Source organism: Delphinapterus leucas, chromosome 10 (genome assembly GCF_059928025.1).
Source record: "Delphinapterus leucas isolate spDelLeu-1000000601 "Yukka" chromosome 10, BTC_Dleu_Yukka2, whole genome shotgun sequence".
Classification (NCBI taxonomy): Eukaryota; Metazoa; Chordata; class Mammalia; order Artiodactyla; family Monodontidae; genus Delphinapterus; species Delphinapterus leucas.
In genome coordinates this window covers 39,539,946-39,562,216 of record NC_143138.1, presented here as the reverse complement: position 1 = coordinate 39,562,216, position 22,271 = coordinate 39,539,946, and the positions used below count along the sequence as shown (strand labels likewise).

At 54.8% G+C, this 22,271-nt stretch overlaps 1 protein-coding gene across 12 annotated transcripts in view; it reads left to right on the top strand.

The window, feature by feature from the left end:
* The window catches only part of ANKS1A (ankyrin repeat and sterile alpha motif domain containing 1A), a 187,387-nt gene extending 165,116 nt beyond the window's left edge, over positions 1-22,271 (top strand). For 2 of the 12 annotated variants that reach the window (XM_089917985.1, XM_089917989.1), the window contains 11 exons: positions 11,563-11,661; positions 12,466-12,618; positions 12,734-12,841; positions 13,897-14,061; positions 14,882-15,007; positions 15,253-15,324; positions 15,441-15,527; positions 16,032-16,169; positions 17,599-17,769; positions 17,925-18,023; positions 18,588-19,901. In XM_089917985.1, coding sequence (XP_089774111.1) covers positions 11,563-11,661; positions 12,466-12,618; positions 12,734-12,841; positions 13,897-14,061; positions 14,882-15,007; positions 15,253-15,324; positions 15,441-15,527; positions 16,032-16,169; positions 17,599-17,769; positions 17,925-18,023; positions 18,588-18,707 — 1,338 coding nt within the window. In that variant the 3' untranslated portion in view covers positions 18,708-19,901. Of the gene's footprint in view, positions 1-11,562; positions 11,662-12,465; positions 12,619-12,733; positions 12,842-13,896; positions 14,062-14,881; positions 15,008-15,252; positions 15,325-15,440; positions 15,528-16,031; positions 16,170-17,598; positions 17,770-17,924; positions 18,024-18,584; positions 19,904-19,927 lie in introns of those variants that run through there. The other 10 variants (XM_089917984.1, XM_089917987.1, XM_089917986.1 and 7 more) reach the window with 9 other exon arrangements.

The following is a 22,271-nucleotide window of genomic DNA, read 5'->3' as shown; positions in this document are numbered from 1 at the left end:
CAAGGCTGATGGGACTGACCCCAGACCCTGGGAGAAGGGACGGGGGATCAGGCTCACACATCTGCCGGCCAGCTCACTACACTGGCTCGTGCATCAGAGCCAGTTCCATTTTTTTCACCACAAATCTTGTCCACAGGAAATGGGCTTTCTCTGGAAAAGGGAGGAAATGCAGTTAATCAGCGCGGAAGGAAGGTGATTTGTGGTTGGCAGGTTTTCAGCTCATGCGTGCTCGTGCAGGTCTCTGTATCTGGGACTCGGCCTGCCCTCCCTTTACGGAAGTGTTCATTGAGTAAATGGCGGTGCTTCTCACGCTGGGGTATGATGTGGACATTTAAAAAGGTTTTTAAGACTGTCTGATGTGGAGAAACATTCACCTTGGAGTGTTGAGTGAAGAAATTGAGACACAAAAATCCATGTGCAACATGACCTTAATTTTCAAAAAAGAAAACATCTAGAGGTGCAGGGAGTGAGCCAAAATGTTTTCCACAGTCAGTTATCTCGGGGATTATGGGTGGCTTCATTTTCTTTTTTTTGGAGTGAAATAGATTTTCTGCTATTTTCTGCTAAAATCATTAAGAAATGATTTCCATTCCTTTCTTAACAATGAATGGATCTGAAATCAGAAAAGCAGATAATGTAGGAGCCTTAAGGAACTTGACAGATGAGCTGGGAGAAGGTAGCACACAGCGCGAAAGTAACAACAGAGCGGCCGAGTGTTAAGTGCTGCCGCAGGGAGGAGGCCCTGCGCTTACCCAGGGTTCACTGCCTGCTGGGCACTGAGCTGGCGCCCAGCCCTGGGGCGGTTGTCCATTAAGTCGCAGATGGGGCTGCTGGGGCCCAGAGGGTGGAGGCACTGCCAGGAAGTGGCAGAGCTGGGACGCTAGCCCAGATCTGTCCAACTTTGAACCCCTGGGTTCCACTTGCTGTCCTGAGGGTTTTGTAGAGGCCTGCAGGACTTGGAAAGACTCCAGGGAGAGGCCCACACTGTCTGTGGTGAGGGGAATCTGGCTCGAGGTGCAGAGAAGGGCAGGGCCCTGACTGGGCAGCAGAGGTGGGCTGGTCCTGACTGCGAGGAGCCTCGAAAGCACGCTCTGGGGGAGCCCCGAGGTCTCTGAGCCCTGGGCCTGGGAGGCAGGGTCCTGTGGCTGTGCCCGCCCCAGGCAGAGCTTCCTGGGAGTCATGGTGCCCCTTAACAGCAGGGTGGAGTGGAGAGCAGGCACGTGGGAGGTGGTCGAGGCTGGGTGTTGGACAAATTGAAAGGGGAAATGAGTCTGGCAGCGGGTTCGGGATGGGCTGGAAACAGAGACTGAGCCGGCAAGCCCGCTGCCTCTTAGGGGCAGCGTCGGGGAGGCCTCGTGCTCCTCCCATTTATTTCTTCACAGGCTTCTGCCACATACAGGCAGCCTCCCCGTTTTCCTGTCTGTTTCTGAGACTGTGTCAGCTGGTCCCACGAGTGGGAGAGGGATGGCAGGTGAAAAGGACCGAGCCCTGCAAGAGCTAAAGGCGTAAGCTCGGCAAGGAGGTCCTTCTTTATTGGCTTCCCTGAAGCTTTCCAGCCAGGTCCCCAGACCCCCGAGCTTCCCTTCCTGCTCCTGTTCCCCAGATTAGCCGCACTCTTCAGCCCCGGAAGCCGGCTTCATGTGTGCAGCTGGCTGTGCCCTTGGGTTCCCGCCCTGGCTCCCCACGCCACCTCCTCACCGCAACCCTCCGATGTCCCTCCCTTTGTCTTCTTTCCTCCCCGTCTTCAAGGGGCCGCTGCGGGCACTGCTGTCAGGTTGCCTCCCCGCCTCGACTTCTCTGCACCAGCTCTGGCCCATCTCTGCAGAGCACTCTGGGAGCTGACTGCTCAGTGGGGTGTGGGTGTGGTAGGGGTTCCTGGGCCCCAGCGTGTAGCAGGGCCTGAGAGGGAGAGCTCCCTCAGCCGGGTCATTGGAGGGGCGGTGGAGCTAAGGCTTTGAGAGCAATGTTCTTAGACAAGTGTGGATCCTGCCTCCCGGACTAAATTCTGTGGCCACTTAAGAACTTAGTTCCGCAGTGTCCCAGGAGTTGAGGTGGTTCCTTGTCTCTGCTGGGCCCTTGAACCTTGAGACGAGAGCCAGGCTCCCTTTGGACCCCTTTCCGGGCGCGTGTGCTCTCTTGCTCTCCCTGGAGTTATTCAGAGTGACAGCGGCTGGAATTGTTCAGCATCCAGCTCTACGTGCCCCCGGTGCTGCTCTGGCCTTCTCCGGTCCCCTTCACAGTGGAAGGGAGTTTGAGAACTATTTGCATGTCTGTCGATTTAACTAACTGCACCTTAGGATGGAACGGGACCGGTGAACACATCCTGTTGATGTAGCTTCCAGTTGCTGATATCCCAGCGTGAGCAGCAGCAGGGGGTCCCGTGCTGGCATCTCAGCACGTCCGTTGTGTTCGGTTAGTACACGCCCCCCCCACCAGTGTACAGGTGCAGCGGTGCAGGGGGCAGAGCAGTGGGGCCCGTGTGTCTCTGTCAAATGTCAGTTATAACTCAGGTGTCCCCGGGCATCCTTGAAGCCCATCTGTGGACTCCTGGGGTCCATGGACAGCACTTTCAGGACTCTGGGATTAAGTCATTGGCTCCAGGCTGCTCCTCAAGCAGACAGCTGAGCTGTGGCTGGAAGCTGGGTCTCCTGGGCCCAGAGCAGTGCCTTCGCCTCCCACTCTGGTCCCCATGCCCCCCTTTCACCGGAAGATGCTGAGACTGGGCCACAGGCTCAGCACATCCTTCAAAGTCAGAGCCAGTGGGCTAGGCCAGCGCATTACTCGAGGTGCCCGTCAGGTCAGGCAGACCATTCCATCCGCCCACTCTGTGTTGAGGGCTGTTCTGCAAAAGGCTGGCAAAGGAGCTGGTGGGGCCCAGACCGCAGTAAGCTCTCGGCACTGGCTTGGAGCTACCGGAGCCCTCTGGACCTGCAGCTGCCGCCACCACCACAGGCCAGCAGCAGGCGTTCTTGCCCTCCACGCTCAGGGAAGGGCCAGGCCCGCGGGCAGCTGGCTGAAGCCACGGTTAAGGAAACTGGATGGGGCAAAGCTTAGGAAAAAACACGGGGTTCTAACTACTCGCACTGAGAACCAGCTGAGAGTCGGGAGACCTGGGTTTCCTCCAGGTGCCCCTGTATGATTTGGGGCAAGTTGCTCTGCCTCCCTCCCCGTCTGCCCCTGTCCCATGGAATCTCATTTGACTGCTTCCTTCTGCACATAAGCTCTGAAGGGGGCACAGTGTTAGCTGTGGTGACACACAGCAACGATCGAGACTGACTGTGGCCTTGGCCGTGTGTGGGAACGTAAGGTGGTGATTTCTCTGCACCGGAAGCAGAAATCGGCTTTGTCCTCAGATCCATGAGGTTAAAGCCTGCTTTGGGTGGTCTCGGATCCAGGCCCTTTGACTCTGGCTGACCTGGGCTTGGCTAGTCTGCACTGGTGATTTGGGGGTGAATATGGCATCTTGACCTCAGATGAGGCCTCAGAAAGGCAGGTGTTTGGGGGTGACGAGCAGCAGATGGATGGAAGGATGCTGCTCCTGGTACAAAGAGAAGGGGGACACTGGGGACCTGCCTCGGAGAACAAGGGTCACGAGGGGTGTTGCCTCCCTGAACGCAGGAGGAGAGCCGTCCCTGACAGCCCTTCCCTTGAGACTGACAGGGGAGAGGGGTCTGGCTTCTGGAACTAGGAGCTGGTAACATTTGCACTTCATCCTCGTCTTCTTGGAACTAGTTGCTCTCTGTCACCATCGAGTTCTGTCTCTCCAGCTGAGGACATGGCTGGGCTGGGTAGGGGTGGGGATCGTTAGGAGAGCAGGGGCTGTGGGTCAAGCCTGAGCTGCTCCTGTTACTGAGGCTGGTGAGCTTTTTATAAGGCCACCCGTGAGCTGGGGGAAGGTGTCAGTTTGGGAAGTTCTATGACCAAGTTCCAGGGAGGCAGGAGTCAGCTGGGCCAGGCAGCGGTGAACAGGTGAACACAGGAGGAGCCATTGAGCGCCGGTTCCCGTTTAACCTGGACAGGCAGGTGGCTTTGTTCCTATTTATAAGGTTCTGACTTTGTAGGGGATTTGAACCCAGTTCTTATCCCTTTATACCACAGCTGCCTTGTGTGGTGCACAGAAAGCCCTCAGCCGCTGCAGGAGTAGATGCGTGATGCTTCAGGGAGCATGGCTTCTATTTTCCATCATTATTAAGATTTTTAGGCCACAACAGTGAGCAGCAGAGCCCTGCCCCTCCTTGCTTCCTCTTCCCTTTCCCAGTGCTCCTTCCCACTCTCCGTGGGCCGGCCCGGGTCTGGGGCTGTGGTCTGGGCGAGGAAGACTCGTGTGCTCACCCCTCTCCCTCCTGGCTCACCCAGCAGTGTGCGCGTGTGGTCACTGCAACCCCGGCCTGGGAAGGCGGTCCTGGCTCAGGCCAGGGTCCTGTGCCATGTTCAGTGACCCTCCCCCCAGATGACAATGCCCACAACAACTCCGTCGTTGTGGCCAGTAACATGTTCTGGGGATGGTAGAAAACTACGTGCAAAGGAGGAGCCAAAATGTCCAGTGGCGGGTGAGATTATGGGATGCCCAGGAACTAGAGAGTGTGCAGTGGAAGCAGGTGGTTACGTGTCACGAGGAGGTGTGTGCACGCAGTATGTCAGCATGTGGGAAAGCAGGTTAAATAAGTAATACATATACCACAACCCCAACTTTTGCTTTTTTTTTTTTTTTTTTTACAATAAAAGCTTAGAAAAATACACTGAAATACTAGAAGTGATCCCAATCTCAGTTTTTAAAAAATATTAAGCCACTTAGAAGAATTCATCAGAATGGTAACCCTGGGGTGTTTTTTCCTCCCCAGAGGTAATGGATTTATAAGTGGCTTTTACATTTTTCTTTGTACTTTATTAATTTTCAGAATTTTTTATAATAGACTTATATAACTTTTCTACTCAGAAAACAATTTTATTTATTTATTTTGTTAATATGAGGGAGAGATAGAAGCAGGGCCCAGTGGAAATCTACAAAATTCTGGAAGGCAGAGAGGCAGCATAAGTATCACATTGAAACAGCCAGGACCCAGGGAAGCTCTGAGCTACCCCCTTGGTGCACAGAGACTCTGGAGGATGCCTTGGGCCCAGGTGGAGATGTGGGGGCCTCTCGCCCGCCCACCGAGCTGCTTATCTGCTTAAGGAGCTTTAGCTGCTCAGGCAGGTGCCACAGATCAATACAGCCATGCGTGTGGTGAGTATTGGCTGCTCAGTTCACTCAGGCTGGTACTTCCCTCATCCTCCCACCCTTCCTTCCCTTGATTAGAGTAATCTGCTCTAAAAGTCTTTTTTTTTTTTTTTAAATAAAATAGTTTTGTCTTTCTTATTCTAAGTGCTAGCTCCCATTTTCTCAGTGCTTTTTAGCAATTAGAAGTTTTTAACATTTATACACTTGCCAATTTTCAATATTATCATAAAATAAAAATTAGGAAATAAAGTAGAAAATTGAGTGTTCTGCCTTGAAAAACAAAAAAAAGTTTAGTGTTTTATCCCAACGTTGTATTCTCCTTCACTCTGTACATTCCACTTTCCCATTCTTGGAGATAAAAAATGGGGTTAGAAACTTTAAAATATGACAGACTCTACAGAGCAAGTAGCTGGTGCCACACCTACCTGGTTGCCACAGCATTTGGGAACTGAGCCCATGACTTCAGGAAAATGATTAAGTAGTTGGAAGCGTCAGTCTGATCCGTGTTTCTAGTTGATGAGGGCGTCCTCTTGAGAAAATGCCAAATACTCTTTAGGCTCACTGACTGTGGTTGCTTCTGGAGAGAAATTTCATCAGGGAGAACACTGCTAGCAAATATTCCCAAGTTCAAGTATGGGATTCACTTGGGAAGAGGTCTCACGGATCGGCAGCTAAATGCTTTGTGTCCTGTGTGTCTCATATTTAACATTTTACCATTCCCAATTCGGAATGGCCTCCCTGAAGACATCACTCCACTCATGCACTTTCAAAAACAGCTGGAAGTTTCTCTAAGACCTTTGATGACTGGGACACAGCCACACAATATCTGAACTTATTTCCCTCAATTTGAACGTCATCCTTCAAATTGAAGTTTGTTTTAATTTTTTGTTGTATTTAATGCTAACCACTAATATTTAATGTTTTAAGGTCTTAATTTGCATTTTCACGTGCATCCAGGTTGAGCCCCCACCCCCAGCAACGCACTTCTCCCAATTCCGTGCCTCCTCTGTCTGGAGCAGCTCTTCTCACAGCCCCTGGCTCCTTGAGGCCCAAGAAAGGACTGGGAGGCAGAGAGGAGAGGGAGGGGCTGCAGGGGAAGCACCAGTGCCAGGCTTTTCCCCTGAGGCAGAATCAGGCCGGGACAGTAGCTTTGTCCCATTCTTTCTTCCCCAAGAGAGGAGGTTTCAGCCTTTGTTTTTTTATGACTCCTGGCAGGAGAAATTGCCAAGTGAGGAGACAGAGAGAGAGAGAGAGAGAATGAATACTGAATATGGAAATGAGGCTGGAGGGGGTGGGGCAGGTGGAAAGTCTGGAAACCACTGCTGAGAGAGGAAACCCTGTCCCAAGGCGAGTGCAGTCTAGCGCTGCTCTGCCCAGTAGTCACGCTTGCATCAGAACATACAGGCCTTTGCTTGGGTGGAGGCCAGGTCCTGCAGGGGCTGATACGGGCCGTGGTGGGGCCAGAGCAGGAGAGCCCAGGTGCACCGTCTCCTAGCCTGCTTTTCCACACGCTGACATACTGCATGCACACACCTACCCAGGAGGAGGAGGTGTTGTGGCATTGCTCCCACCTCTGTGGCTGGGAACCCCTGCCCTCCTGCCCCCTCTCCCTCAAGGACGGAACCCAACCAAGCCAAGTGTCAACTAGTTGTGTTTCAGATTTCGCTTAGGCGGATGAGCTGTTCTACTTGATGAGCTCCCTAACTGTTCACTCACTAGGAACTCGGAACAGGGCCCGGCACATAGTCAGCTCTCAGTAAACGTTAGTGTGGTAGAAAGTAAACAAAGCAGAAGTCCCTTTTCCCCATAAACCTCCTCGTGTAAAGGTTCCTTCCTCAGTCAAGAGGATACAGTAACTTCCAGAATGTTTCTTGCCTTTGAGGATTTGGAGCACCTTCTAGTCACCACACGAACTAATCCCGCAGAATGTAGATGTGGCAAGTTCAGGAACTCAGGAGGACCCTGCACTGAGCCCAGGACGTGCTGTGGCAACTGTTTGCTTTGATTTTCCATCACATCCTTTGTTTTGGTTTTGTTTCCATTTGCCTCTTTCTCCTCAAAGCTGCATACAGTCCCCAGTTCTCTTGACTGGGGGCTCTGCTTAATGAAGGTCCTGTCCCCATCTGGATCTGGTTTTCCTGGTTGTCAGCCTTCAGTCCAGTATTAATGTTACCCTAAAAGCTTGTGAAGGCTTCTGAGTAAGTGTTGGGGTTAACAGTGGGTGTTCAGAACGTCACCGCAGTGACACCCTCGTGGAGGTTCACTTGTCAGGTCCTCACTGCGGTGCCCTCACCATCAAGTAGGAAGCCTGGGCACACAGCCCCCCTCTCTGCTCCCCCTCAGCACACCCTAGATTTGGGCCCAGAATGACTGCAGGAACTCGGCGTGGTGACTCCTAGATTCAGGGGTGACTTGGGATCTGGTCAGACCTGGAGTGGTGCCAGGGCCCAGGGGACCTCCTGCAGGCCCAGGGCTCCCTAGTGTCCCAGCAGAAGGTCGTGCGTGCGGCCTGAGCAGGGAGTCCAGTCTGCCTTCAGAGCCATCTTCACCTGGAGTCTCTTGAGCTTATGGCTTGTCCTCTTTGTGTCCTCTATAGGACAAAATTTTTGTCACCATGCGCAGGCTCTGGGGAAGCTGTCACACCAGCAGTCACTACAGCTTGGGTACAAAGGTGAGGCCACCAGTTGGTGGTCTGCATGAGCTTGCCTGAGTTATTAACTTGTCTATCTGTAAAGTGGGCATAAGTAATACCCACCTCAATAGAATAAAAAGTCCAGAAAAAGTCTTGGAAACACAGGAATTTAGGGTACCTCAGAAGTCATTTCATATCAATGGGAAAAGATAGCTCATTCAAGAAATAAGACAGCCTGCCTGGGAAAAATATTAAGTGGATCCTGACCCTTAAAACTTACATCAAAATTAATTCCAGATAGATTAAAGATTTGATTGTAAAAAATGAAACTGTAAAGTTACGGGAAGAAAATGTGAAAGAATTGTTTTAAAAATCCTGGAGGGGGAGATCTTTCTAAGGCTGACAGAACTTAGAGACGCTCCACGAGAAAAGTGGGTGTGTTCAGGTGCAGGCTGATAGGTTCTGCATGAGCAAAGCCAGCGTAATAGTCCAAAGACAATGACAAACAGGAAAGACACGTGCCTAACTCTTCACAAAGGGTTAATTTCCTTACTATATAAAGAATTCCTACAAATCAAATACAGAAGAGACCAACAGCTCCGTAGATAAACATGCAAAGGATAAAGTGAGTAATTCCTGGAAAAGGAGCTGCAGCTGCTCTGCATGCCCGGCCCAGAGCCGCGGGGACATGAGCATCGGGCTGAACTCTGCCCCAGAAGTTACTGATGCTCTCTGGGCCTCAGCTTCCTGAGATGTAAAATGGGGTAACAGTGGTCCCTATTATTCAATGGTTTAGCAGGTGCAAAGCATGGAAAACATGGAGGAGGGCAGTAAGTGCTATGTAAGTGCTTGGTAGATAAAATGTGAAAAGATGCTTGAGTTCATCTATGAGCGGGATGATCTTGTGATAAGAAATGTGCAGTGATAAGCCACTTCTGCACAGTGCTGCACTGATAGGAGTATAAATACCTGTCAGACTTCTAAATACACACACCCTTTGACCAAGCGATTTCTGTTCTTTTTCTAATCCTTTTTTGAAAATTTTAAATCAAAATATAATTGACATGCAATATTATATTAGTTTCAGGTGTACTACATAGTGATTTGACATTTGCATACATTATGAAATGATCACAATAAGTATAGTAACCATCTGTCCCCATACAGTGTTATTACAACATTGACCATATTCCTTATGCTGTATATTACATCCCTATGGCTTATTTATTTTGTAACTGGAGGCTTGTACCTCTTAATCCCCTTCACCTATGTCTTCCCCCCACCACCTCACCCAGTTCCCGTCTAGCAACCACCTGTTTGTTCTCTGTATCTATGAGTCTGTTTTCATTTTTTAGAGCCCACATATAAGTGAGATCATATGGTATTTGTCTTTCTCTATTTCACTCAGCATAATGCCCTCTAGACCCCATCCACACTGTCACAAATGTTAAGATTTCATTCTTTTTTTTATGGCTGAGTACTATTCCTGTGTGTGTGTGTATACACCACACCATTCATTCATCTGTCAGTGCACCAGTTTACAGTCCCACCAACAGTGCACGAGAGTTCCCTTTTCTCTACATCCTTGCCAACACTTACTTGTCTTTTTTTTTTTTTTTAAACATCTTTATTGGGGTATAATTGCTTTACAATGGTGTGTTAGTTTCTGCTTTATAACTTGTCTTTTTGATAGTAGCCGTTCCGACAGCTGTGAAGTGATATCTCTCTGTGGTTTTGATTTGCATTTCCCTAACAATTAGTGATGCTGAGCATCTCTTCATGTGTCTGTTGGCCATCTGCACGTCTTTGGAAAATTTTCTGTTCAGATTCTCTACCCATTTTTTAATCGAGTTGTTTAGTTTTTTTATGTTGATTGTATGAGTTTTTTGTATATTTTGGATATTAACCCTTTATCTGATACATTGTTTGCAAATATCTTCTCCCATTCAGTAGGCTGCCTTTTCATTTTGTTGATAGTTTCCTTCACTGTCTGGAAGCTTTTTAGTTTGATATAGTCCTATTTGTTTATTTTTGCTTTTGTTTCCCTTGCCTGAGAAGACAGATCCAAAGAATATTGCTAACACTGATGTCAGAGTGTACTGCCTATGTTTTCTTCTAGGAGTTTTATAGTTTCAGGTCTTACATTCAAGTCTTTAATCCATTTTATGGTATGAGAAAGTAGTCCAGTTTGATTATTTTGCAGGTAGCTGTCCAGTTTTCTGAACACCATTTATTGAAGAGGCTGTCCTTTCCCCATTGTATATTCTTGCCTCCTTTGTCATAGATTAATTGACCATATAAGCATGGGCTTATTTCTGGGCTCTCTATTCTGTTCCACTGATCTATGTGTCTGCCAGTGCCATACTGTTTTGATTACTGTAGCTTTGTAGTATAGCCTGAAGACAGAGTGATGCCTGCAGCTGTCTTCTTCTCTCTTGAGAATGGTTTGGCAGCAATCTCTCCTGATAACCACCATAGAAAAGATGCACATACAGGGAGGTTCATGCAGCACCATTTGTAAAAGCAGAAATTGGAAACAATTGTCCTTCAACTGGGAAATGGTTTAGCAGTTTATAAGATGTCCATAATCTGGATGATTATGCAGCTTTAAAAGAAGAGACAGGTCTCCATATACTGAGTGACTTCCTGTATATACTAAGTAGTTAAGAATGAGGTGTTGAACAATGTGTACAACAATCACATTTGTGCGAAAATGAAGCATGCACATGTGTGTAGCTGCCCAGCTGGGCTCTGGAGGGACATCCAGGAAAGTGGTAACAGTTGCCCTCGGCGGGGGTGGACACTGTGGCTGAGGGACAGGGCAGAACCCATGATTTTTCATGTATCGTAATCTGAAAAAACCTATCTTGTGGCACCATTGTGAGTAATAAAAGACACCGCGATAGGGGTTAGGACCGGTGAGTACAGTGCGACTGCCTCAGATCCTAGCTCCACCATGAGATGTGTGACCGCAGACGCGTTTCTGACCTCTGTGTGTGTGTTTCCTTATCTGTAAGTTGAGGATTCCAGTAGGACCTAACACAGGGTTGTGAGCCTGAAATGGGATGGTGCAGAGAAAAGCTTTCCGTCCCTGTCACTCAGCAAGAACACAGCGACACCAGCCATTCTCCTCGTCGTCACTGCCATGCTGGGCTTCTTTGCTCTCAGCTGCTCCCTTGGGGAGAACTGCCCCACGTGGGCTGAGCCCCAGCCGCCCCTCCTCTCTCACGCAGGTCCCCACTTTGAGACTCCTCTCCTCCTCGGGGTGAGGCAGGCTTCTTGGGTGCCTGCCCCTGCCGCCGGCCCAAGGTGGCTGTTACCGCCGCTTTAAATCACAAAATCACATCTGTGAGGAATCTGGGGATTAATCCTCCTGTTGTTCACCTTGGGGGGTCATGAAACCTGCTCCCAGGAAAATGCACATCAGCTCAGGTGGGTGAGGGCCTGTGCCCGGCCCTGCCTGCTCCAGCCCAGGTCAGCGCCCTGGGAGCCGCTCGGGCTGGGTGGGCAGCCTGGGCAGGTTTGTCTTCCTGCTGCATGAGGCTGCTTGCTACCTGGCCTGGCCTCGCGGGGCGCCCTGGGGCTCATTCTCTCGTGGTGCCTGTGGCGAAGGAGAAGAACATGGCAAGGGGCCATGACAGGCTGACATGACGCCCTGAGGGAGCCAGCGGCCTTGTCCAGGAGGCCCTCACGTTCTCCTTTCTGCTCTTAGGGGCCTAATGTGATGGAAGATCAAGACCTGCGGGAAATCGGCATCAGTGACGCACAGCACAGGCGGAAGCTGCTCCAGGCTGCGCGGTCCCTGCCCAAGGTGACCACCGACAGTTCCGTGGCCTCAGCCTTTGCCAGTGGCGGGGCGGGTCTCAGGGGATGTGCAGGTCACTGTGGGGGTCTGCCCCTCATCTCAGGAGCCCCAGCGGGGAGGACAGTATCCTGTTTACTTCTTTGCCACATCCCAAGGCCAGCAGAGCACTAGGGACAGTCAGGACCTAGTCCGGCCTCAGGAATGGCACTGCAGGCATCTGCCTGGCGCGGAGCCTGGTGCCCACAGGCTTGGCCTGTTGCCTGAGACCAGGCCCTCCCCAGGAGGCCCGGGGCCCTCAGGGCAGCAGAGGAAGCAGTCTCTGCCTCCTGGGGAGCTGTGGCTGGTAGGCCTGAGCCTCTCCTCAGCTCTGCTGGCACAGAGTCTCTTCCACTTGCCCAGAGCTCAGGAAGCACTAATGAGTCCTAGCAGTGAGGCCAGTGCCCGCTTCACAGACACACACCATTTTCTTGTCCTACCAGGTCTGTGATCTTGTCAGAGCACAGTAGGGGCCTCCACAAACGCTCCTCCCCATCTAGCCTTACCTGATAGGGCACCTTTCCCAGACCTGGGGTGCCCTGGTAGTCCCCAGATGGGGCCCGAGACCAGAGCTGAGGTAGAGAAGGCTGTGTGAGTGGAGCGACTCGGGGATGCTAGGACACAGGCCCCGTTGGTCCTCAGGAGCTGTCCCATACCTACTCCAGCCTCAGCCTCTGGTGTGGTCTGAGTGAACCGGCCTGCGTCCCCGTGGTCCCCAGGGTCCTCGTCCCAAGTGCTGAGATGTTAGTCCCGCCTCCTGCCCTCGCCCCACAGGTGAAGGCTCTGGGCTATGATGGGAACAGCCCCCTGTCAGTGCCCTCCTGGCTGGACTCCCTGGGCCTGCAGGACTATGTCCATTCCTTCCTGTCGAGTGGCTACAGCTCCATTGACACTGTGAAGAACCTCTGGGAGCTGGAGCTTGTCAACGTGAGTACAGCCCTGCTGTGAGTGTCCCTGGGCTGCCAGCATGGCCCGTGGGGGTGAGGGCTGGGGGCTGGGGGCCCAGTTGCCGCCTGACCTTCCTCTCCCCGCCCCTGCCCAGGTCCTAAAGGTGCACCTGCTCGGCCATCGCAAGCGCATCATCGCCTCCCTGGCAGACAGACCCTACGAGGAGCCACCCCAGAAGCCCCCCCGGTTTTCCCAGCTGAGGGTGAGTTGGGGCGGGTGGGAAGGGATGTTTGTATGCTGCGTGTTGCTAGGAACTGAGGAGAATTCTTCGGGAGTTCTTCAGAGACAGCGTCACCTCTGCAGTCGAGGAGCAACTGATCCCTCCCTTCCCAGTGTTGGGGCCAAATGTTGGCAAAAGTAGGAAAACAAATATCCGAATCCCAGACGGCTGGGGCCATGTCTGAACGTCCGGTTGAGCTGTGCCCGGGGTGGTGGGCAGGGGTGGGTCAGAGGGGCCCCCTCTCGGGCAGCCTGACGTGAACCCGACACAAAGCCTGGAACACACGGAGGGACCAGGGCCCTCCCCATCTTCTGAAGGAAAATCCCTGTGATTTTAAAAACCTCAGAGATGCTTTGTTGCTCAAGGCAGGTAATCTCTGACTGAAAAGTCGGTTAGACTGTGAGCCTGTGGTTCAGGATGAGTCTCCCCAAACCCGTGAAGCTGCGTGGCTGCCAGTGGGTGGGGTGGGCGCTGGGCTCCAAGCCTCAGCCCGTTTATGGCAGCCTCAAAGTGGGCGTTATTTTATCCTCCTCTTACGCATGAGAAGGCTGGGGCCCAGGCTGGTTCTGAGGACCAGGCTCAGCTGACATTCAGATATGGAAAGTGAAGACTGATTCATACTCTTTGTGAGGCCTCTGGGTGCCAACCAGCAGTGCTATGTGTTTTCTTAGGAAAGACTTTTGGATTTGGTCACATGCCCCCAGGACCTGCGATCAGTTGTGACAAACGATTTTATAAACAAGAGATCGCTTCCCAGCCCTACAACCAGGCCGGAGAGTGCTCTCGTGACCCGGGTGCTCACCTGCAGGACCCGGTTGTTAGGGATTCCTGGCTGGAAGAATCTGGTCACTTTGACTGTACCCACGCTGGGCCCAGCGGCCCATTTCCCCAATGGGTGCTGGCCTCCAGCTCGTGCCTGTTCTCACTGATTCTCCTGCCCAAGCTGGGCCCTGACAGCCCGAGGATTGGCTGACACCTACAGCCTAAGGACTGGCCTGATGAGTCTCAAATCTCACCTGGATTTCTTCCCGCTGCAGTGCCAAGACTTGCTCTCGCAGACGTCGTCCCCCCTGAGCCAGAATGACTCCTGCACCGGCCGGTCGGCTGATCTGCTGCTGCCTTCTGGGGACACGGGCAGGAGGCGGCACGACAGTCTCCAAGACCCTACGGCGCCCTCTCGGGCCGAGCGCTTCAGGATCCAGGTGGGCGGGAGGGAGCCACAGACGGGATCGCCTCATTCCTCTTGGCAGGACAGGGCTCCCAGCCCACCGCCCAGGGCACTGCTTTCAGGGCTCTCGCATTTATTCGACTTGCCCGTCCTCCCTCCCGCCTTGCACGGACCGCAGGCTTTTTGTCTCGCCCCCGTCTTGGCCTGTTAGACACAGATTGCTGGGTGTCCCTTGTCCCCGCAGGGTGAGCCCTAGCTTCGCTCTGTTTTGTCTCGTGACTCATATTTCTCGGTTTTGGCCTCTGGGGATTCCCCTCACCTTTCCACAAGCACGACCATGAATTTTACAAGATTTAAAAAACACATCGTCCAGCAGTTTTAGTTGCTCTGTATTGAGAGACTTTGCATATTGCTGGGAATGGAAGTCATAAATTTCCTGAATTTTCCCCTCCTCCCCATTCCTTCCACCAGCAGCCTAGTTAAGGACCCCATCGCCTGGCACCTGGCCCGTGGTGGCCTCCCACCCCTCCCCCACACCCCAGCTCCTGCCATGAGGATCCCTGTAAAGTGCATCCCTGGCCACGGATACTTCCCCGACTCCCCACACCAGGATCAGATCTACACTCATCTCAGACACCACAGAGCCTTCCCTGCTGAGCTGCTCACGGGTGGGCGGGCAGCTGAGGTCCCTGCTTCTGCACCAGTTCTCTGGCATAGACAGGCCTCACCTCCGCCCCAGCGCATCGGAATGGCTTGTCTGCCTCCGGCCTGGAGCTCCCAGAGGTGGAACCCAGGAGGGAGCCCGGGAACCCCTTGAGCAGGCGAGCTGACCTGTGACCCCACGTGTTCTGCAGGAAGAGCACCGAGAGGCCAAGCTGACCCTTCGGCCCCCAAGCCTGGCTGCCCCCTATGCCCCTGTGCAGAGTTGGCAACACCAGCCGGAGAAACTCATCTTCGAGTCCTGCGGCTATGAAGCCAATGTGAGTAGCCTCTGCCCTCCCAGCCTGGCCGGTCTCCTGCTTTCCATGCTGGCCGGACCCAGGGCCCCCATGGTGTTCTCCACTCCTCAGCTGCTCCCAGCACCTGGGGGAAGGGGGACTCACAGGCCAGGATGGGGGAAGAGAGTCACTGGGAGAGGGAGCCCCCTGACTGTGGTCCCAGATTGGCTGGTGGCCCCGTGTGGTAACGCAGGACTCCTAAGCCGGGCCACTGCTCGCTCCCACAGTATCTGGGCTCCATGTTGATCAAAGATCTGCGAGGGACAGAATCCACGCAAGACGCCTGTGCCAAGATGCGGGTAGGTTACCGTGGGGGCGGCCAGGACGCAAGGCAGCGATGGCGGCACCGCCTGCAGCCACGGGGGCCCTGCCACGCTGCGTGCGGCTGAGTTGACAGGCCTCCCGTTTCCTGTAGAAATCCACGGAGCACATGAAGAAGATCCCCACCATCATCCTGTCCATCACCTACAAAGGTGTCAAGTTCATCGACGCCTCCAACAAGGTGTGCTTCCCACAACTGCTGTTGAGGGAGGAGGGGGCACCCTTCCTCCCCACACACACCCCCCTCCTGGCCAGCTGGGTATCTTCCCTAGAGGGGGGGCACTTGTCTCTCACGCACCCACGTATCTTGGTTCCCAGGGCCCCGCCCGAGGGACAGCTTATCTTCCCCAGCATGGGCTCCACTGGCCACTTATCTGCTTGTGGGCCTTTAACGCTGTGATGCACTTAGTGAGCGTAGGACACCCCCAGGCCCTGTGCTTGGGATCCCACCCTGGAGAGCAGAGTGGGCTGGGTGTGAACATTTGCTCCCTCAGTTGCCATGGTCAAGGGTGGAGATCCCAACCCTAAATCAGACAAGGTGAGGTGCCACCCCCACCCCCACCGCGAAGAGATGGGGAAGTGGTGTTTGGCTGACGCTAGGATGGGACAGGAAGGTGGCAATGGTGAAGGGACTGGGGTGTGCCCTCAGGGAGCCCAAGAATTCCAGACCCTGTTTTCCCCGCAGAACGTCATCGCAGAGCACGAGATCCGGAACATTTCCTGTGCAGCCCAGGACCCGGAGGACCTCTGTACCTTCGCCTACATCACCAAGGACCTGCAGACCAGCCACCACTATTGCCACGTTTTCAGCACGGTGGACGTGGTGGGTGGAGTCCGCAGCTGGGCACGGTGGGGGGTCCTGCGCTGCGACAGCCCCAGTGCAGTGGGTCCTGGCACCCGGCTGGCACTTAGCAAAGGTCTGTTCAAGAATGAACATCACTCCAGCCCCCTCTATCTGGCACTGAGACTAAAGCACACAGGACGACAGTGGCTCGTCCAGGGTTCTAGTTGACAGAGGCTTTCCTGCTTCCGGCTGCGTGTCTGTCAGGTCAGCCAAGGCTTCATCTCCCTAGGCTCTTGGTCGACCATCCATCCTAACTCCCAACCTCCAGCTGGGCCATCTCCCTGAAAAGCCCTCCACCTCCCTCTTGGGGACAGTAAGTTTTCTTTGCCCATATCCCAGCTTAGGCGGGGTTCTGGCGCTGCTGGGCTGAGGGGAGCGGTCACATGTGCTGCCCACAGGGAGTGGATGAGTGACCATGGTGGCTGCCGTGAGACAGCGCCTTTGTCCAGGTCCCTGCTGCCTCCGTGAGAGTAGCTGGTTCCAGGGTCTTCCCGGCCTCGCCCGGGAGCTCTGTGCTTGCAGCCTCCTGGCTCTGCCACTAGCTAGCTGTGTGACCCCGGCTCCTTGTCTGCGCAAAGGGGATAGAGTGTAACCGACTTCACGGGGTGGTTCTGAAGATGAAATCCTCCCAGGACACATCCTTCCCGGTACTCTTACCTGTAGCTCATCTTCCCGCATCCGTCAGTTCTGCTGTAACGTGGCGTCTGTGCTCCTAGAGAGCACCACACCCTGAAACCACACGGGAAGCACCAAGGCTCATGGGGAGATGAGGCAGGGGGCACAGCCCTCAGGAACCTAATACGAACACCCACTCCATTTTATCCATGTTAAATGGTTAAGAAATACATAAATGCTACATACACGGCGCTCTGCCTCGAGAAGGACCCGAAGTCGGCTTGTGGAAGCATGTGCCTCACTCCTGCCAGCCTGTGTGCCAGAGGGAGAGAGAAAGAGGAGGGACAGAGGGGTGCACGGATGGAGGGGAGGGCGCGGGCCGGGTGGCCCTGGGAAGAGCTGCCGCTTGATTGTTACTGTCAGGGGTGGGTCCCGTGGGGAAGTTGAGCTGCCAGGTGGGGGTGGCATATATGCTGTGTATTCCCAGGCACCGGGGGTCAGCAGGGGAGTCTTTGCATTTGCCTCGCGTTTCTCTCCAATGAAATCACACGTGAGGAAACACAAAGTGTGTGTTTTGTTCAGATTGTTCCCTAATGTATCAGTCACCTCGGGACAAACTTCTGCTTTCAAAGCAAGTGTTCCAGCAGGTTCCCTGCACTCTTGTTACCTGTGCCTTGTTACCTGTGCAGTGCTGCCTGGCCTGTGCCCTGTGCTCAGGGGCATGAGGCCAGGGCAGGTGTGAGAGGCAGTGGTTCCTGCATCCCATCTCTCACGTTGTGCTGTTTTCTCCCAGAACCTGACCTATGAGATCATCCTGACGCTGGGGCAGGCGTTCGAGGTGGCCTATCAGCTGGCCCTACAGGCCCAGAAGTCCAGGCCGATGGGGGCCTCTGCTGCCGAGATGATCGAAACGAAATCTTCCAAACCGGTGCCTAAGCCTCGGGTCGGCATGAGGAAGTCAGCAGTACGTGGGCCCCGGGATTTGAGGGCTCGGGGTGGAGCGGGCGCAAGGAGGGTCTTCTCACGCTTCAGGTGGCCAGCCCCTCAGGACACGGGCCTGTGCGAGGCGGCCTCCGTAACGCCACCCCGTGTCTGTGTCTGCTTTGCTCCGCACCCCAGGTGCCGCCGCCCCCTGATAGTCGCTGTTGTTACTGTCACACCTGCCCCACCCATCGTCCTTCTTACCTCCCGCTGCCGTCTGTTAGTCCTGGAGTCAAGGTCTCTGCACCTCCTGCTGTCTGTGTATCAGTCTCCCCGAAGTGACCGTGAGCTCTCTGAGACTCTGGTGCCCCGCCCCCGCCTGCATGCCCGTCTTTCCTGAGCTGCCGTCCCACCATCCCTGTCTGTGCTGGAGCCTCTGTTTCTCTGCTGTGTGTCCTCCTCTCTCCAGAGCTCATGGGTGCCCGCTGTGGTCTTGCCCGGGGTGAGCTCTCTGGCCCTGCCAGAGGGACCTGAGGTTTGGGGTTTCCAAACCCCTTACCCGCTTCCTGCCACCGAGAACAGCTTTAGGGCTTAGTGCTCGATGCTTAGGTAGGGCAAGGCTCCTTTAACTGAGAAGTTGCCCCTGGCGAGCTCAGAGGCGGCCCTCCCATGATGCTCCAGGGAAGGTCCCCCTTCCCCATCCCACCCCAGGGAGCCTTTTGCTCTTTGGCTGAGGAGAACAGGGCTGCCCCCGTGGGGTGCTGACGTCAGCACGGCCCGGGAGGCGGGGGACAGCGGGCCCCGTTGACCCCTGGCCCAGGTGCAGCGCTTGCTCTGACTCTTCACCCTCTTCCTCAGCAGCTGGAAGCACCCGATACGGACCCAGATGCCCAGTCCCATGCCAGCGTCTCCTGGGTTGTGGACCCCAAGCCAGACTCTAAGCGGAGCCTCAGCACCAAGTATGAGACCACTATCTTCTAAGCGCCCGCCCCGTCTCCGCTATCTCATGTGCCTTTGCCGTCCGTCCTTCTGCTCTTCTCAGCTCTCCTTCCAGCTGCTGACGCCAAGGTCCCACCCCCACTGGGACCTCTCCTCCCGGGGCGGCAGCTTTAGACACTGCACGCTCTCAGCCCGCACCTAACACCGCCGGACACTGTGAATTCCCCCCTTGGGCGAGGACAGCTTGGCGGGGGGGCAAGGTGCCTTTGAGGTGGGCACCAAGAGGCCTCAGCGGGCGGGCGCTGTGGCTCCTGAGGCGGGGGCAGTCTCCAAGCGGAGTCCACTCGGCACTGGAGGCTGCTCCCTCCGATCGGCCGGGGCTCCCTGTCGGCTCTCCTCTCCCGTCTTCCGAGCCACGGCTGGGTGCCGTTGCCAAGAGCTAACTGCACCTTTCCTGACACAACCAACCACTGTGACCACCTGGGGCCAGAATCCCCTTGCGCTCTGCTAACAGCTGGCCTGCGGCCCATCCCTCTAAGATTGCTGGCCTCCCCCTGTGAGACCCTCAGCTCAGCGAGGTCAGACCTCTTTCTGTGAGGGCCCAGGGTCTGTGCCAGGTCCTAGAGCACATGCCTGACTCCAAAGCCTGGGGCTCTGAGCGTCTGAACACCCACAGGCTGGCTCCACACAGCAGGTGTCTTGGTCCCGGCTGGCTCTGGAGTCTGGCAGGAGGGAGGCCAGTGCCCTGCACACACCGTGCACCTTCTTCCCTCAGAACGGAGCTGATGCTTCTCCACAGTGTGGGGACCAGAGATAGTCAGCTGGCACCCGGTCCTGATCGACCACCCTCAGCCTCTTGACTCCTGAGAAGGAGTCCATCACCTCAAAGCAGTTCAGCAGCTGGGATGGTGGAGTTGAGGCTTTCAGAAGGCCCACGTTCTCGCGTGAGGGCATGTCAGCTTAGATGGCAGGAGAGGAGAGCCAGTTTCCGTGGGAAGAAGCACTGTACACGTAGCGTGGCCCAGTATGAGAGCCAGTAAGTTGCAGCGGTTGCTTTATGAGTTGAAACCCAAGTCGACAAACCTGCCTGTCCTCGTGCCTTCCAAGCAGATGCGCTGAGCCACGGCGGGTGCTCAGGGGAGGCTGTAAGGGACCTTCTGTTCTGCTTCTGTGTTTCCTTTCCGTTTCCTCCACCTTGTGCAGGCCCCTTTGGTTAACCCTTTCCTCCCCCCCCCCCCCCCGTTGTGTTTGCTTCTGCCAAGCTGAGCCACCGAGGAACCAACTGTGCTGCGGAAACAGCCATGGGGAGCGCAGGCTCCCACCGCCGCCGCCGCCACCGCCACCACCGTCTCAGCTGCAGCTTTGAAGACGCAGGCCCCACTACTGCCCGTAGGACCTCCTCGCGGCTGCATGGTCCGGGCCTGCCACCGCCAGGTCTTGCCGAGTGAGCCCTGCCCTGGTTGCGGAGCAGCCCTCCAGGCCTCTCGCAGATGAGGTTGGAACTCCAGAGGGCCAAGAAGTGACTTGTCCAGAAAACATTTTTTAATAGAAAAAAATTTTTTTATAAAATGAACTTTCAACACGTGGCTCAACCCTCTAGGTTAAACTGCCAATCTTTAGACAATGGCCATAGGGTCAGAGGACAGCGGGCCTCTGTCCTCAGGCTGGGGTCTTGGCGCGCGTGGGCAGCTCTGAGAGAAGGTAGTGGGTGACTTGAATCGGCTTGACAGACCCGCCAGTCAGCTGCTCTTCCTTCTGAGCCGCACAGCTTCTTGTCCCCGCCTGGAGCTGGGGGCAGCCCGTAGAGGCGCCTGGCAAAAGCAGAGGCTTCTGGGGTTCCAAACGTGAAGGTCTGGGGCCGCGCGGAGATGCACAGGCAGGTCGCGGTGCCCGAGCTCTGGGCTGCTCCTCCGTCTCGGACCCAGCGGTGGTCAGAGTGCTGCCCTGGGCTGCCTGGCCGCAGGCCCTCCGGTGACCTCAGACTGTCTGAGTCGAGGCAGAAAGGAGAAGCAGCAGCTTTGTTTGTTTTGGGCATTGACGGGTAGGTTGGCTGAGGTGGCTGCCTGCTGACTTGCGATTTGTCTAATCAGGTCTGTGTGATTAGGACTCACTTTGGTTCTCTGAATTATCGGTTTGATTGTCATCCTTTCAGCTGCTGGGCTCCCCACTGGCTCCAAGGGTAGGGAAGGCTGAATCAGGTGACAGTTTGATTCTCCCCGAGTGTGACCTTCAGGGCAGGCTGGCATCCGGGCGCTGCTGCTGCCTGAGCCCTCCTGCTGGCTGGCTTTGCTTTTCACCTTTGGTTGCGTTGCTCCTCCTGGAGGCAGAGGCAGAGCCAGAGGGACTGTTCCTGTGAGGCTGGGCCAGGTCAACTGTCCGTCCAGCACCTTCCAGAGCAGAGCCTTTCCTCCCACGGGGCCTGGAGCAGACCTTCCGCTTTGTTGGCACAGCGCAACCTGGTCCCAGGATCAGTAGTCCAGGCTTCAGTAGCGCCTCTCCCTCTCCTGGCAGGGGCTGTGAATGAGCAGGGAGCGCCCTGGCGCACCTTCACAGCCCTGTGGTCGGCCAGCAGTGGAAAGCTGGGCCGCGTCTTCCTGCTGACCTGAGGCTGGGCCCTGTGGGTTTCCTTTCCGCTGAGCCGTCCACACCGCAGGCCTGGGGAGTCACACCCCCTCTCACTGATCCTGCCCTTCTCGGTACTAAACAAGGACCTCGATACCGGGAAGTCTGACTTCACGTCCTGCTGCTTCCAGGGCCCGTCGGCTTCCACTGAGCAGTATTCAGCCCCTACTTCCTTCCAGGTATGGACGAGGAACCCCGAGCTGGATGGGTAAACCGCGGCTCCTGCTGCAGTGTGAGTGCTGTGCCCTCTTCCTCCTGAGGAAGGCCGGTCTCCTCTAAGCAGCCCTCTCTTGGTGGGTGGTGGGTCCATAAAGAAAACTGTAGACACTACGATGAGTTCCTCAAGCTGTCTTTTTGTTTTTAAGTCATAGGTAGGTGTCTCCTCCCCTTGAAGCTGCTATATCTTTATTTATTCAGGGTGTTTCATGTTGGAAAGCCTTGGCTAATCTGCTCTGGCTCTGGAGTTCGTTTTGAGCTTGGTTTATTTCTCAATAGCCAAGAAAGGAAGGGACTAGATATTTTTTTTATTCCTCCTCCGGGACAGGTACTCTCCCTCCCCTAGAAAGAAAAATTTTAACACCAGGACAGGCTTCACGTGGAGAGAAGCCCTGCTTCTGCACGTGAGCACAGGCCCTGCAGTGTGGCAGCCCCGTTCTGAACTGTGCAGGCCGTTCAGGCGGGACCTGAGATAGGTCAGTACCTGCCCGGCCACAGGCTCTCTGCTCCGCCCTTCTGCTTGCATCTACTCCGAGCAGGGCTTCCCTCCGACAGGCTCTGCATTTGCAACGCTCGCATCCCCCCGGGGCCCCCAGCTTTGACTCTGGGGAGTCCCCGGAGAAGTCTCGGGCTGAGCAGACTGGTCTGCCCTCGGCCTGTGTTGTGATGCCCAGGCCTGCAGGACGACTCTCAGATGCAGTTCACAAAGTGGTGTTGCTAGTGGTGTGGCAATGGGACCGAACTGTAATAAAACGTTATTTAATCTTT